Source organism: Neopsephotus bourkii, unplaced genomic scaffold (genome assembly GCF_033783945.1).
Source record: "Neopsephotus bourkii isolate Nb327-2 ecotype Australia unplaced genomic scaffold, CSIRO-AGI_Nbou_v1 NB_1080, whole genome shotgun sequence".
NCBI lineage: Eukaryota > Metazoa > Chordata > Aves > Psittaciformes > Psittacidae > Neopsephotus > Neopsephotus bourkii.
Genome location: NW_026901568.1, coordinates 1874845 through 1888822, shown reverse-complemented (window position 1 = coordinate 1888822; position 13978 = coordinate 1874845). Strand labels below are relative to the sequence as shown.

The 13978-nt window shown below is 42.4% G+C and overlaps 1 protein-coding gene across 2 annotated transcripts in view; it reads left to right on the top strand.

Moving 5' to 3' along the window:
• Nucleotides 1–9155, top strand: part of SHQ1 (SHQ1, H/ACA ribonucleoprotein assembly factor) — a 50079-nt gene extending 40924 nt beyond the window's left edge. Inside the window, exon 11 of one of the 2 annotated variants that reach the window (XR_009726774.1) lies at nt 8091–8230. Coding sequence is in view for 1 of the 2 variants with exons in the window: in XM_061362105.1 (XP_061218089.1) it covers nt 8091–8736 (646 nt within the window). In the remaining variant the exon portion in view is untranslated. Of the gene's footprint in view, nt 1–8090 lie in introns of both variants that reach the window. The other variant, XM_061362105.1, reaches the window with a different exon arrangement.
• Nucleotides 9156–13978: the final 4823 nt, after the last annotated feature.

Sequence of the window (13978 nt, the reverse complement as noted above, 5' to 3'; positions counted from 1 at the left end):
GTGCTTGGCTTTGTTAGGTGCCTTTCTGAAGGAAGCACGCTACTTACTGTTGGTTTAAAGAACAGAAGTTACATTATTGCAGTTTGAGAGCATCTGTGTCTTCCCTCACGTTATTTCCACCTCTGAGTGTCAGAATATGCTGTTCCAGTGACTTAGAGTGTTGCCTAACAGGCAACTGCTCACTTCAGGAGTCGTTCCCAAAGCTCATCAGTTTGGTTGCTCAAGCAGCTGTGCAGAACTAGAGAGGACATCTGGGTTTGAGATGGAAGAGCAATTTATTTTCCTCTCAAGTATATTTAAGCATAGTTGGATGCTTTGTCAGCTGTGTCATTCTTGTATGAGCTTATGTTTTATCTTTTGGTATCATGGTTGGCTGTGCCTTCTGCTTTGAGAGAGCTTAAGTAGTAGACTTACTGCCATAGGATTATTGATTTTCATCAAGATCATGACAGAGTTCCCGTGAGAAGTTAATGTTGGCATTATCAAGGGACTGAACACTGAACAGTGTTTCTTGGTACCCCTTGTGCGTGGGCAGACAGTGATGGATAGAATCCAGCAAGAACCACTCTGGGCAGGGGAAAAATAAGATGATCTGAAGGGTCTGGAGAGTCTGCCCCTTTTGCAGGTCCCCTTTTGGTCACCAGTGACAGTCCATGCAGAAATATTAGCCAGGTCCTATTGCAGCCTGTCCTCAACAAGTCTTGTGGCAAGGCAGATTTCATTATCCCTTATAGTTTGTCATTTCAGTGTCTTGCAGATACTAAATTTACACATTCTCTGTATCTGAACTGCTGAGGTTCTACTTAGGGAAACTATCTGGTGATGTATCAGATACTAACTCTGGAATTGTCCTAATACTTATGATACCTCTGGCTAAAAGAATAATTGTGGGAAATTGTAAGCAATGCTGCCAGGTATGTTATTTGGAATGCATTTAAAGTGGTTATACTCTTATCTGATTTATCCAAGAAGAGGGTGTCTGTGAAACTTTGCCTCATGTAAGTCTGAGTTTTGTCAGGCCTTGTTGAGAAAGGTAGTTTAATTATAGACTGATGCTTTCTCCTTAAATTTGGTAGCTTCTCATTCAGTAAATACATAAAACTAAGGCAGTTGAGAAAACCTTGTGATCCCACAGACAAAAAGCCTTTTGCTTAACGCAACAACTTCACTATTGGCTGGATTCTGCTTGCCAAGAGCTCTTGCTGAGTGGAGCTAAGTTAAATAGCTGCCATTTTTATATTTATCAGCCCTGCTGACTGGCGCAGCATCCGGCTAGTTGGTATTTGAATGCATCTCAAGGAATTGTAGGCCTACCAGGAGATGGCTGCTTGACAATAAGACAGATCTATTTTCATATTAGGTGGAACCTATGACACTGCAAAGGCATGTCTGCACTTGGAGCATCTGCTGTTTCTGGGAGACTTGTTTATCTTGCCTGTAAGGTATAAAGATAATTAAAGTGGTTTACACTTAAAACAGGGCTTGTCAGCCCTGTAGGGCCAGGTTAGAGCACTGCTAGCATGGAGGACTGATTCCCATTACATAGAATCATAGAATAGTTAGGGTTGGAAAGGACCTTAAGATCATCAACTTCCAACCCCCCTTCCATGGGCAGGGACACCTCGCTCTAAACCATCTCGCCCAAGGTTTCGTCCAACCTGGCCTTGAACACCACCAGGGATGGCGCATTCACAACTTCCTTGAGCAACCTATTCCAGTGCCTCACCACCTTCACAGTAAAGAATTTCCTCCTTATATCCGATCTAAACTTCCCCTGTTTAAGTTTTAACCCATTACCCCTTGTCCTGTCACTACAGTTCCTAATGAAGTGTACCTCCTCAGCATCCTTATTATTATAACATAGTGAATAGCCCTAACCACATTCAAACAACATAAAATGACAAGACTGAAGTTGACTCCAAGATTAGTTAGGCTTCACCTTGGTTCCAGGACCAGTTAGGTCACATTCAAACACCAGGCTGGTAACCAAAGCTGTTAGCAATGATTTAGATGTACAGGTTCCCATGCTTTCTTTTGTGTTGTGTTTGGGCAAGAACAGCTCAATCTGCCATGACAGCACTTGCACACTGTACCCTGACTTGATTGTGATTGAGCAGGGGGAGATAATGAGAACGTTCTGTTGTATTTTGCTATGTCTTACACCTAGTTTACACTGTGTACTTCAGAAAACTTAGGAGGCAGTAGAAATAATCCTTCTATTGTTTACAAAACAAAAGCAAGCTAGAGCTTGTGCCTGTGCAAAAAGCATCATTTTTCATTCCATGGTGAAATATTACTGACTCCTGCTTTGAAAGACTGTGCTGCCAATTTGGCTGTCTACTGCCATGTTTGCAAATACTCTATGCAGTGTTTTACACACATAACTCCCATGCAGTGATGGAGTGTGCAGTGCCACCAATCATACAGAATGCTGCCATATTTTCAAGTACTCTGAGTTTTGTTTGCTTACTTTTTTCAATATAATTAAACTGCTAAAGCAAGAGAATTGGATGTAAGGCAGATGGAAAGGCCTGGTCCATTAACACTCCTTCTTAAAACCCTTTTGGTTTGTAGTACTACTGTTGACTGGTAGACATAGTACACAGAAGCATGATTACTTATTTTAACATTTGGGAAGAAAGTGGCTTTTGTGGCTGGATGTACCCCCAAGACCTGCATTTATTTTTTACTTTCTGCAGCTAGGTTGACTTTTTTGTCTTCCCTTCCAGCTCATGCTAAATCTTCCTTGGAAACAATCAAATCCCTGATGTGTCTTCTGTGAGATCTTTCTCTCACAGCTCTGTGTTCTGGAGATAGGAGCTGTCTTGATTCATCAGATTCTAGTGCCTTCTTTATTCCTTGGAACAGAAGGTAGAACCAAAGCTCTTAGAAGCATTAATCTTCAACCGGAGAAGTTGTGTCCTGCTGTCCTCCCACCCAGGCTGCTGCCTATGTCTCAGCATTGCAGTCAGTCACTGTTGCTATAGTTCTGTTTTATCCCTTGTTTTATCCGTATCCCTTTATTTGCTAAATCTCGTGATTATTTGTTCTTTTAACCCCAGTTTTACTCTTTTATAATCTGAGATCTCTGGAACAAGATTTTTTTTTTTTCCTTCTTCTAACACATTGGAGGGACTCTCTCCTGTGCCTAGACAAGGCCTACAGTAGTTTTGTCTGAAAATCTAAATTCCAGACTATGTGGGCAAGCCCTGAGCTGCTGCTGTCTGTTCCTCAGAGTTACATGTTAAACAAAACATGCATTTGCTCAGTTTAACCTGTAAGTAAACATTTTCCTTAAGCAACTGATATCGTGATAACTAATAATTATCATGTATAGCACCTTTAAAGCTTATTATGCATGTTTATGTAAGAACACTAGCACCATAATAATGCAATATCATTACCACACATGTGCCTACTGAATGAGCATGTCTGAAAATAATCGTGCAGTTCCATTAATCATACTTGAAAAATTGAAGTATTTGCTGTCTAATTTCTAAAATACTTCTCAGAAGATTTTGGAAAAAGCAGGACCTGTTTACTGCAACTCTCTAATACACAATATCTCATTTTTGGTGTCTCATTTCTGTATCCTGAATTGTTGCTTGTCTTTCAGCTAAGGAAATCATTAGCTCAGAGACCCACACTCTTGTGTTGAAAGTATTTCCATGCTCTGATTTTTATGTTGATTGCCTTGGGTTTTGTCCATAAAGTGCTGCCACCTTTTCTTAAGGCTGGTGTGAAATGCACTCCTGAAACTCTGTTTTCCTTGATCTTAGGTAATTACCTTATTAAGCAAGGAGAACAGCTAGCTAATTCTAATTCTGTTAGGGGAAAAGCGGGGGGAAGCAAGCTGTTCTTCAAGTAATCCTTTTTTCCCTTTTAATAGATTTGAAAGTTGGGAAGTAGGGTTTTCTGCTTTTATGTATAAATTGTTCAAGAACATGAGGTTTTGAGTTTGTTTCTAGTACTGAAATGTTGAGCTCTGGAAGAGACTTACTGGCCAGAGTGAAAGTTGGGAAGAAACACGTAGCCTACTAAGAAATCTGAGTAACAGAAAAGGAGACTTTCATGCTATATAAATCAAATACCTGATGTGGCTGAGAGCTAAGAAAAATGGTAAAAATATATTTTAAAAATTGTTTATTAGAAGATTCCTGCTGTGGTTGGACATTGACAGTGTAGAGAGAAAGAAGGCCTGCCTCTCTTCCCCTGTCCTGAAACATGCTGGTTGGTAGTTCATGGACTGTATGTATTCTTGTGCATGGTTTTGGCAGTTACACTGCTCCGTGGGACCACTGTGTGAGAGAGTTGAAGTAAGGCAGTTACGGAGGTTAAGAGGGCAGATGGGATTGTTGGCCTTTGCAGGCGTTTAGTCATCCAAGCAGAGTATCCATTTGTGCTGTGATTGGTAGAAGGGAAGGGCAGACTGTTTAATCAGTGCCTTTTTTTTTTCCTGTAATCCTTTGTAAGGATAAAAAGCATGTCCTCTCTCAGTAGTTCTATCAAAACCTTTGGGGGAAAAAAGGAAGCCACAATTGGTTTATGAAATCAGTTATTGTCATTGTTTTGATGTGTATTTTGATCACACCAAAGGAATTAACCCAAGGTTTTCAGGCTAAGAATTCCTTCTGCAGATTTACAGTTACCCAGTAGGACTGATGTCTGTATCTGTCAGGCACCAGCCTTTTCACTTCTTCTCTTTGAACTCGTTGATAAAAACCCATTTGTGTATAGTGATCAAACACTTGCTGCTTTAGAGAGGCCATTCTTTTATCTGTCAGTAGGACCACATCTAATTTAGTAACATAATGTGTGTTGAGTCAAATCAGTCTATCACTGTTTTTTCTTCCTTAACATTAGGCATTAAGCAAAATGGAGCGCAGTGAAGCATTCATTAATGCCAGAAAATACATGATGCCATACATCTCCTTAATACTTGATGCAGTTATGTGACATGTTTCTATATCTAACATGTTAAGTGCATTATAAGAGAACAGTAAAAGAGGAGGACAGGATTTTAAGGGTGTGATTTCAAGGACTGAGAATACCCAGCAGGGAAAAATACTAATGAAAACTGAACAGCAGAAGTAGGGAAAAATAAAAAAATACCTAGAGGATTTGGAAACAAAGTGACAGACATGACAGGAGAGGAGAGAGAACAAACAGCACTTTCAAAGTTTGTTTGCTATCTATAATGGCAGTAGTAAAATAGGTAGGTGAGACTGAGGTGGCTGGAGCTGGAGATGTATTGCTAGAGGAAATGGTTGTGCTTACAGTTAATTGCTCAATGAACTACATATAAAATGGGTACAAAAGAGTATTCTCTGTCACAAGGCACATTCAGCTTTTGAAGATCATTGTGTACCTGTGAACAGTCAGGCAGTAGGACAGTAAAAGGGTTGTCCTTTCGTATTATTAACTCTCACAGGGGAAGGGGACACGTGCACACACGCAGAATTACAAAACAGTTTGGGTTAAAAGGGACTTTAGAAATCATCTGGTTCCAACTCCCCTGCCATTGGCAGCGACACCTTCCACTAGACCAGGTTGCTCCAAGCCCCATCCAACCTGGCCTTGAACACTGCCAAGGATGGGGCAGCCACAGCTTCTCTGGACACCCTGTGCCAGCGCCTCAGCACCCTCACAGGGAAGAATTTCTTCATAATATCTGACTTCAGTCTCCCCTCTCTCAGGTTAAAGCCATTCCGCCTTATCCTGTCCCTACAGGCCCTTGAAAAATGTTCCTCTCCAGCTTTCTTGCAGCCCCTTTAGGCACTGAGAGCTGCTTAAAGTTCTCCCTGGAGCCTTCTCTTTTCCAGGCTGAACAAGCCCAGCTCTCGCAGCCTGTCCCCAGAGCAGAGCTGCTTCAGCCCCCTTATCATCTTCATGGCCTCCTTTAGGCTTGCTCCAACAGGTCCATGTGCTTCTTATATTGTGGCCTCAGAGCTGGATGCAGGAGTGCAGGTGGGGGCTCACAAGAGCAGAGTAGAGGAGAATCCCCTTCCTCAGTCTGCTGCTTACGATGCAGCCCAGGACATGGTTGGTTTCTGGGCTGCAAACACACAACTGCTAGTTCATATTGAGCTTCTTTCTCATCAGCCAACACCCCGAAATCCTCCTTCTTCAGGGTTGCTCTCAATCCATTCTGCCCCCATCCTGTATTTGTGCCTGGGATTGCCATGACCTATATGCAGGACATTACACTTGGTGTTGTTGAACTTCATGAAGTTCACACTGGCCCACCTCTCCAGCCTGTCCGTGTCCCTCTGGATGACATCCCTTCCCTCCAGTGAGCATGCATAGGTATAATTAGAAGGAAGGAAACAAACTGTTTTAAAAGCAACACAAAATCCTTTTTGAAAAGGATATTAATATGCGATTTGGGATATAAACCAGCTTCTCACCAATGTGTTCAAGAAGCAAATTTCCCTGCAAGCCTCTTACTTTGTTACCACCTACTGCAGCGCTTCATGAACCTTTCTGTTTATCACTTGGCTTCTTTTCACGTATGGAACAGTGGGAATGCTTTCTGTGTTCCCAATTAGGTTGGCAGTTTCTCAAGTTCTCTGTAACTTTTGAAGAAAAATTTCAAGTTCTTGACAAAAATAAAATGGAAATGTATCCTCAAACAGCAAAAACTGGAACAGTGTGAAGTAAGCAGCTTTCTCAGATTTGGTACCCGTGTTTATAGTGGAGGCTGCTGGGATGATGCTGTGATTTAATTTTTAGCTTCAGATTGAAAAATCCTAGAAACAGAAATTTCTCTTTGTTGCTTCAGTTACTTCCGGTAAACAGTTATTTATTTCTTAGTTTTCTAAGTCTATGGGTTGAACTAAGGAAGTTTTAGGATGGTTTATTCCAAGGTTAGCATTAAACGTTATGCTGTCTCTGTAAAAAGAATCTGCATTGACTTTCCCTTCCCCCACTGTTAAATACAATTCCTTTAGGAGAAAAAAAAAAAGACGTGTCTATGTTCTACTGAGTAATTATGCCCCCTGGGAAATAGAATATAAAGATCTTTAAAATCGTTCAACTGAGAGAACAAGCACTTTAACTTTTGCCTCGCAGGAGTCATGTATTACATTATCAGCTACTTGCTCCAGTGTCAGTGTGTCATGCCTTGCAGGTTAGCAGGTTTGGCAGAGGAAATGAAACCCAGTCAGTTACTGCAGGATTTACAGTAGACCTGCTGTTGCAGGAAGTGGTGAAAAGTTGATTGATAGTCTGAGGCAAAACTCTACAACAAGAAACAGGATGTATGTTTGTTATTTTATACCCCTTTTTCCCTCTGCCCTCCCCTTCCCCTCTGTCCCTCCCCCATTTCAAGGCACTCTCTTACTTCTTGTTCTCTCTATTTATAAATCCATGATGCGCATTTCTGGTAAAGCTTGTGCCGACTTAAAAACACCTGAGGAAACGGGTTTGGCTGTACCAAAGATCTGAAGCTGGTGCAGCGTGCCTACTGTATCAGAGGTGTTTATCTAAATGCTCCTGATATTTCTATTGAATTATATTTCAGCTGAGTCATACGTGAAAGGGGGAGCATATCTACAGACAACACTGAACCTCTCCTGCTATCATGGGTGCACCAAGCTAGCTTTGAAAGGAGGAGAATATATCACCATGATGGACCTGATCAGTTATGTTCTATCAGTTCATCTGCATTTAACAGACATATCTGGAAGGGTAGTAACACAAGATCATATTGGTGTATATAAACTTAATCCAGCAAGCCAAATACTGCAGGATTTGATGCTATCAGCATTCCTGAAAAGGTTTATTTTGCCTTGCTGTGCACTGCTGAAACATCAAAGAAGCACTGTCTTTTCTGAAAGTGTCACCATAGACTTTCAGTGGGTTATTGGCTATCCTTGTGGGAAAAGGTTACCCAAAATAACAGTAATTGTGAATACTTTTGATCTCCCCCCCTCTCTAGCATCTACTTTTACAATTATAATTGATGGAGAAAGTTGTCTGCAAACCAAGCAAATAGTAGGAATGTTTAAGGTTTGTGTTCTCATTATCAGATGGGAAAGTTCTGTTTGTAAAGTTCTTCTGTTTGTAAAGTATCTTTTTCTTTGTTAAAGGTCAAAAAAGTTGGCTGCACTCTCTGAGTCCTTGCAGAAAACCACGCTCACTAAGTCCCACATAGGATTTGAACTAGAAGAGCTGGAAGCAGCAGCAGTGCTGGTACAAGAGGAAGAGAGCATGTTAAAAGCTGCTGGCAGAGTTTCCAGGCAACAGCTGCCTTCCTCTGAGTCGGAGACAAGTGACTCTGAAGAATCAAGCAGTACTTCATCTGAGACAGAAGGCTCTGATTCAGATGAGCCAGAGTCCTCGACCAGTGAAGATGGGGAAATAAATTCTGTACAAGACACGCTTCAAGAGGAGAGGACAGCTCCACTTATTGACTGTAATGGATTAAGGCAGGGCACAAACACTTCGACATTTGAGGTTAGTGATGAAAAATCAAAGGTTTCTTTGCGATCTACAACTCCTTCTGGAAAATTGATAGCGGAATTAGAAAAGCAAATGCACACTGCAATTAGACTTTCAGAACAGCCTGAAGGATCGGCTACTCTGGGCTGCATTTTAGAGGAGCAAGACGAAAACCATGTATCTGAACCTGACAGACTTTCAGAAGATACTGATGGGAAGGGAAATTACTTAGAGGTGTCTTCAAACGCAAACCCATTGCTTTTTCTTCATGGCACAAATGAAGATGAAGACTAAAGGACTGTTAGAGCACAGTGTGACCCACTAGCAATGCAGCTTGTTGCTATAATGAGGTGCTCCCAAGGCTATCTTGAGCTGCAGAAAGAAGCTGATATTTTTCTTCTTTGTTGTGTTGACAGTTTGGAGGGCAAGACTGCTTTGAAAAGAATTGACATGACTGTATGATAGATACCCTCATAGTTAGATTTTTTTCAGTCTCACATTTGATCTCTACATGTGGGAATGTGTAATTTCAGTAAACTTCTAGAAACAGTTTCCATTAAGCTTATCGGGTAGTAGAATGATGTCCTAATCAAATACAATTGAAATGATTTGTAGCATCATTTTAGTTATCTTTAGCTGTTGGCATTTACTTGAAAAATATCCTCATTATGTTTGTATGAAGTTGTTTATGATATTTTGCTTCATAGCTCTTTAAAAAATTGTCATAACTTTAAAATCCTAAATAGTGTTGAAAAATATTTTTAAGTGTATATTTTCTATTTTTTGTACAAAATAAAGGAATTTATCAGTATAAGAAGGGTTATAGCTTATATTTCTGCAGTTTTTCAATTATTTCAGTAGTTTTGTTATGTATTTATTCTTTTATGCTTTTTGAAAGCTTTCCATGTGTGAATGATACTACTGCTCTTCAAAAACCAGGAATTCTAATTGTTTGTTTCTTTCTGTGTATACTCTTGGTATCACCACAGTAATGTTAGCCAAAATGGAAGAAACAACATGGTACAGTAATTGAGTATAGGACTGAAAGCAAACCAGTACTGTCTAGACCTAGCTGTGTTAACCACTGTTTCATGTAGCTTTGGCTGACTCATTTTTGTCTCTATAATGTTAAAATAATCTAATCAGTCGATATATTTTGTGCTGATTTCTGTTAACTGTAAATAAGTTACTGAAATCAGGTGGCTGCTGCAAATTCTATGCTGTTATTCAGTCTCTACAAAAGGATTTGGGAGGGAGACAGGATGGGACATGGACCACCAGGTTTGCTTCACCTGCCTGCCAGAGCAAGAGCCCCTGATTTGTGCCCCTGGAGCAGCAAATGTAATTACTTTTCAACCTTTTTGCTGTTAAAAAGTGTATAAAAATCCTAAGCTTAAAGACTTATTCTTCACCAATGCTACACCCTGCTGGAAAGCAGCAGGCGCGCTCTGTTCCTGTGCCGGCTCCTGTTCAGTGAGAGCTGCAGCCCTGATCTGCCAATATTTTTTATGTTCTTAAATACCCACCGGTTGCTTAATCAGTCTCTGTGTTCTGTTCCCCAGGGGAGGAACCTTTCCCATCTTGCGTGTCAGTGAGCACTTACTCTTCTAAATGGTAGCAATAAAACCTACACTGCAGCTGCAATTATGCAGCATATGCCTGAGAGAGGGGGAGAAATGTGCTTAAGAAAAAGTAACCCTCCTCCCACTGTCTCCAGATTACAGGTGTGAACTCTGAAACTTCCTTCAGCTGAACATGGGCTGGAGAAACTATACAGCGTGAGTTAGGGAATACATGTTGTGAAAATTGATAGGTATTTGTAATAGCCCAGCTCTTGAGCACTTTTTATTTCTTCTTTCCTTTCCTCGCTCTCCCATTTTGTGGCAGACTGTTGAGGAGAGCTCTTTCCAACAGACCTTCTTACTTGCAGGCCTGGCTGCCTCTTCTGGAGTGAGGACATCATCTTTAGTTAATATTTTTGCTCTTTGTGTGCCTAGAAGCATGCTTTCTATATGCCATTAGTGAGCCTTTTCCATCTGTGTGAGTATCGTTTGGGTGTATCTTCAGTGTCCATACAATGTGATGCCACAGTAAATGCACACAGATGTTAACTTTGTTGCTAGTGATGTCCTCACCTTTGAGACCCTGGGTAACTGAGCTCTGTTTCTGCCTCTGAAAACATCCTGGTGCCTGCTCGTTTCCTGCAAATCTGCAGTGTCCTGTCTTTCCTTCTGCTGCTGCCCTGCTCTTCCTCTGCACATCTGCACTTGGGGAAACGTGCTGTGGGATGCGTACTCTCAGGCCCATTCCCAGCTTTCTTCCACTTTTCCTCCAGTTGTTGATGTTCAGCGTTGCCTTTTTGCAGAACTCCACACTTAGTGGTTGTGGAGCTGATAATGAATGTGAACAGTTACACACCCATCAACAGCACTTTTACGTGACTCTTGTAGTGGTGGGGTGGGAAGTTCTTCCATACTGGGTGACAAGAATGTCATGTGTGGCTGCATTATCCAGCGCACCCAGAGTGCGCAGATGGGCAGTGTCTGTGTGAAAGAGCAGCTTTGCTTCCCCAAAAAGAATGCACAGAGACAATTCTAAAAGGTTACTTCTGCAACCTTGTTTAGGCAAAACCGAGGCTTGCTGAATCCATGAACCACTTGTGGGGGGAAATACCCACCCAAACTCCACCACCCCTGATGCTTCAATCCTTTACGCTCCTGTGGGTTCTGTAAGAAGGGAGTCAAATTTATGTAGAGCAGCTATTTGGATGAATCTATACAGATTGTTCTTACGTAGTTTTTCCAGGCTGGAAATTGGTTCATACATGTGGAACTCGTGTAGTCTGTTCTGTTGGTTTTACAGTTCTCCCTTTCTAGTGCCCCTGCCCACCTTATCCACCCAAGCTTATTCACAGCACAGCCAGTACTTTGTTTTAAGGCTTTTATTCCTTGTCATCATAAACAGTCTGAAGGGAACAGAACTGCAGTGTCTGGACAAAATTCCTACTGAAAATAAGTTGGAATGTGATCTAAGCCTGAGGGGGGAAATGCTGTGGCATTTTGCTGGAGGAGGGGAAAGTGGGCTGTCTGAGGTGGACGGAGTGCTCTGGGAGAGAGATCAGGCAGAGCTGGGAATACAGTTTATTGAATGTCTTGTTATTAATCAGTTACCTTTATGTTAGAGATTTGGGCTAAATAGAGCATTTTGTCCCAACCTTACATTGTGTCAGTGGTGTGGAGCTCCCCTGAAGCCAGCTACGGTGATTGTGAGAAGATGGCTCCAGCTAATGTCCTGGCACTCCCCTACTGCAGCAGACTGTCGCTGGGACAGCACCGATCTCCACTCTTACTCGGACCCTGGTGAAGGCAAGGTCTCTTTCCTAGCCCCACATCCTTGCAGAGATGTTTGTGAGCTGTCCTTACAGAGAGTAAGTAACCCTGGGTAAGTAAATGGCAGCAACCTGGCTTCATGCCTGAGATTGCAGGGGAGTCTGTTCTCCATCCTCTCTGCTGCCTGGAGTGCTGCTCCTGCCAAGGATGGCTGAGAGGGATCTGCAGGACCTGTTTGTGCTCTCGGTGGCAGCCCTGCTCTCTTGACCTGCCAAAGTGTAACAGAGCCCTGGACGAAGGAAGGTGATTCCGGTGCCCTCAAACCTTGGCTCTGCTGCTTGGCAGGACATGATGCATGTGCAGAGGGACGGAGGCCCTTGCATCCAGGAGTTGGCTCAGAAAGAGTGTGGATGCACTTGTGTTTGGGAGACACTTGTCCATACAGTGCTGTAAGAACTGCAAACAATCAGAAGTAGCTAAACACAACTGTTTGATTGTCTTCTCCTTTTTTCAACAGGGACAGGGTGACCCACAGGATGTTCCACAAATCAAAAAACAGTGCTGAATTGATTAAATATTCCCACACCCCCCCAGCTTTTCTTAATTCCAAACAGCTTTCTGAAGTCTGCTAAGGCTTTGCTCTATATCAAAAGAAGAAAGCATCTATTAGACTTGATTTACTACAGTAAATGATAAATATGGCAAAGAAATTGATTCACAGCACTGAGCGAAGGAGCCAGCAACCCTCTGCCATTGACACAGCTGAATATTGTCAAAGCCTGAGCCTCCTGTCTCAAGGCTGGAGAAAACAAACAGGGAAGCACATGTCAAACAGATAAATAGCTCTGCTGTTTAGAGCTCCCCTTGGAGGCCATTTGTCTCTGAGATAAGCAAGAATGCACTCCAAAACTGTGAGAAGATAAGCTGGGAGAGCAAAATGAATGTGGAATTGCTGTGGTTGGACTTGGGCTTTTACATGGAGCAAATCTGGTTTCCACACCCTGGGGGTCTGCAGTGAGCAGGGTGCAGCACCCAGGGAAATAGCTAATGGGAACTCTTAAGGCTTTTCTTAAGGCTTTGGCAATGGCTGATATTTACACCTCTGTAGCACACAAACAAATGGTATTGGTGTCAGTTGTGTTAGCAAGTCACTAATTTTAAGGTATTTTCTGAGCCTGTCATGGGTCTGTTTCCCTCTTTTTTTAGTGGTAAGTGGGCTGCAGCCTGTGGTTATGTGGGCATGTGTGAGGCATGATTTTGCACTGACACAATGAATTTGTTTGTAGTATTGTGGTACCCATAAATCAGGCTGTTTTTATATCCTTAGGTTTTGGAGAGGTGACAGTACCACTTCCACAAAAACTGCAGATGGAGACCTGACTTAGATCATACTTGAAATGTGTTTGGTAATGTTGGTTTGCATTGCATTAAATGTTCTCTCCTGTTCAAAAGCTGCAGTACAATTGAGCACAGTTGGCGGCATTTCGAGGATGCTTGAGGACAAGAACAAAAGCTGTGTCCCTTAGGTGAGGACTAAGATGTTGGCAGAGTTCCATGGGGGAGGACAGCTCTGCCCCAACATCTCTGTGGGAGAAGCTTCACGCTTCGTTTACTCGGGTTGTGCTGCGTAGTGATTTGCATGGAAAAGGACAGAAGGTTTCAGGTCAGCAAGGTGCTAACCTTACTAACCAGTGACCCCAGGAGCTCAGTGCCTGGTCCTTCTCTCTACTGTTGATGCTCTGAGTGACTTCCAAATCATTTTCCCTGGTTTCACAAGGGTATCGGGCCTAGCTCAGGAAAGTCCAGGCTTTGGAAAAGGATGACAGAGATACATTGAAAAGGAATCAGCTCAAATCTGGCAGTGGAAACTGCTATTGGCCTGGACTGAGCAAGGGCAAGAGACTAAAATCTACGATTTGTGATGTATCCTTCAATACCTCTCTATGTGTCAGTAGCAGTGTCTGACCGCAGGCCATCAGAGCCTTGGGAGCTGTGGTTCTCAGCCACACCAGCTGGAGTCACTGCTCCTCTGAATCCCTGAAAATTAGAGAAACCTGGCCAAAAGCAGATGCCAGAAACCTCTTACAAAACACAACAAAAGCGTGTGTGAAGGCTTGGCTCCCTGTTCTGCTGTGTATTGATACCTCTGTAAAGCAGACCTCCTAGCCCTCTGCCCAGCGGGGTCTGTGAGGCCTCACACTACTTGA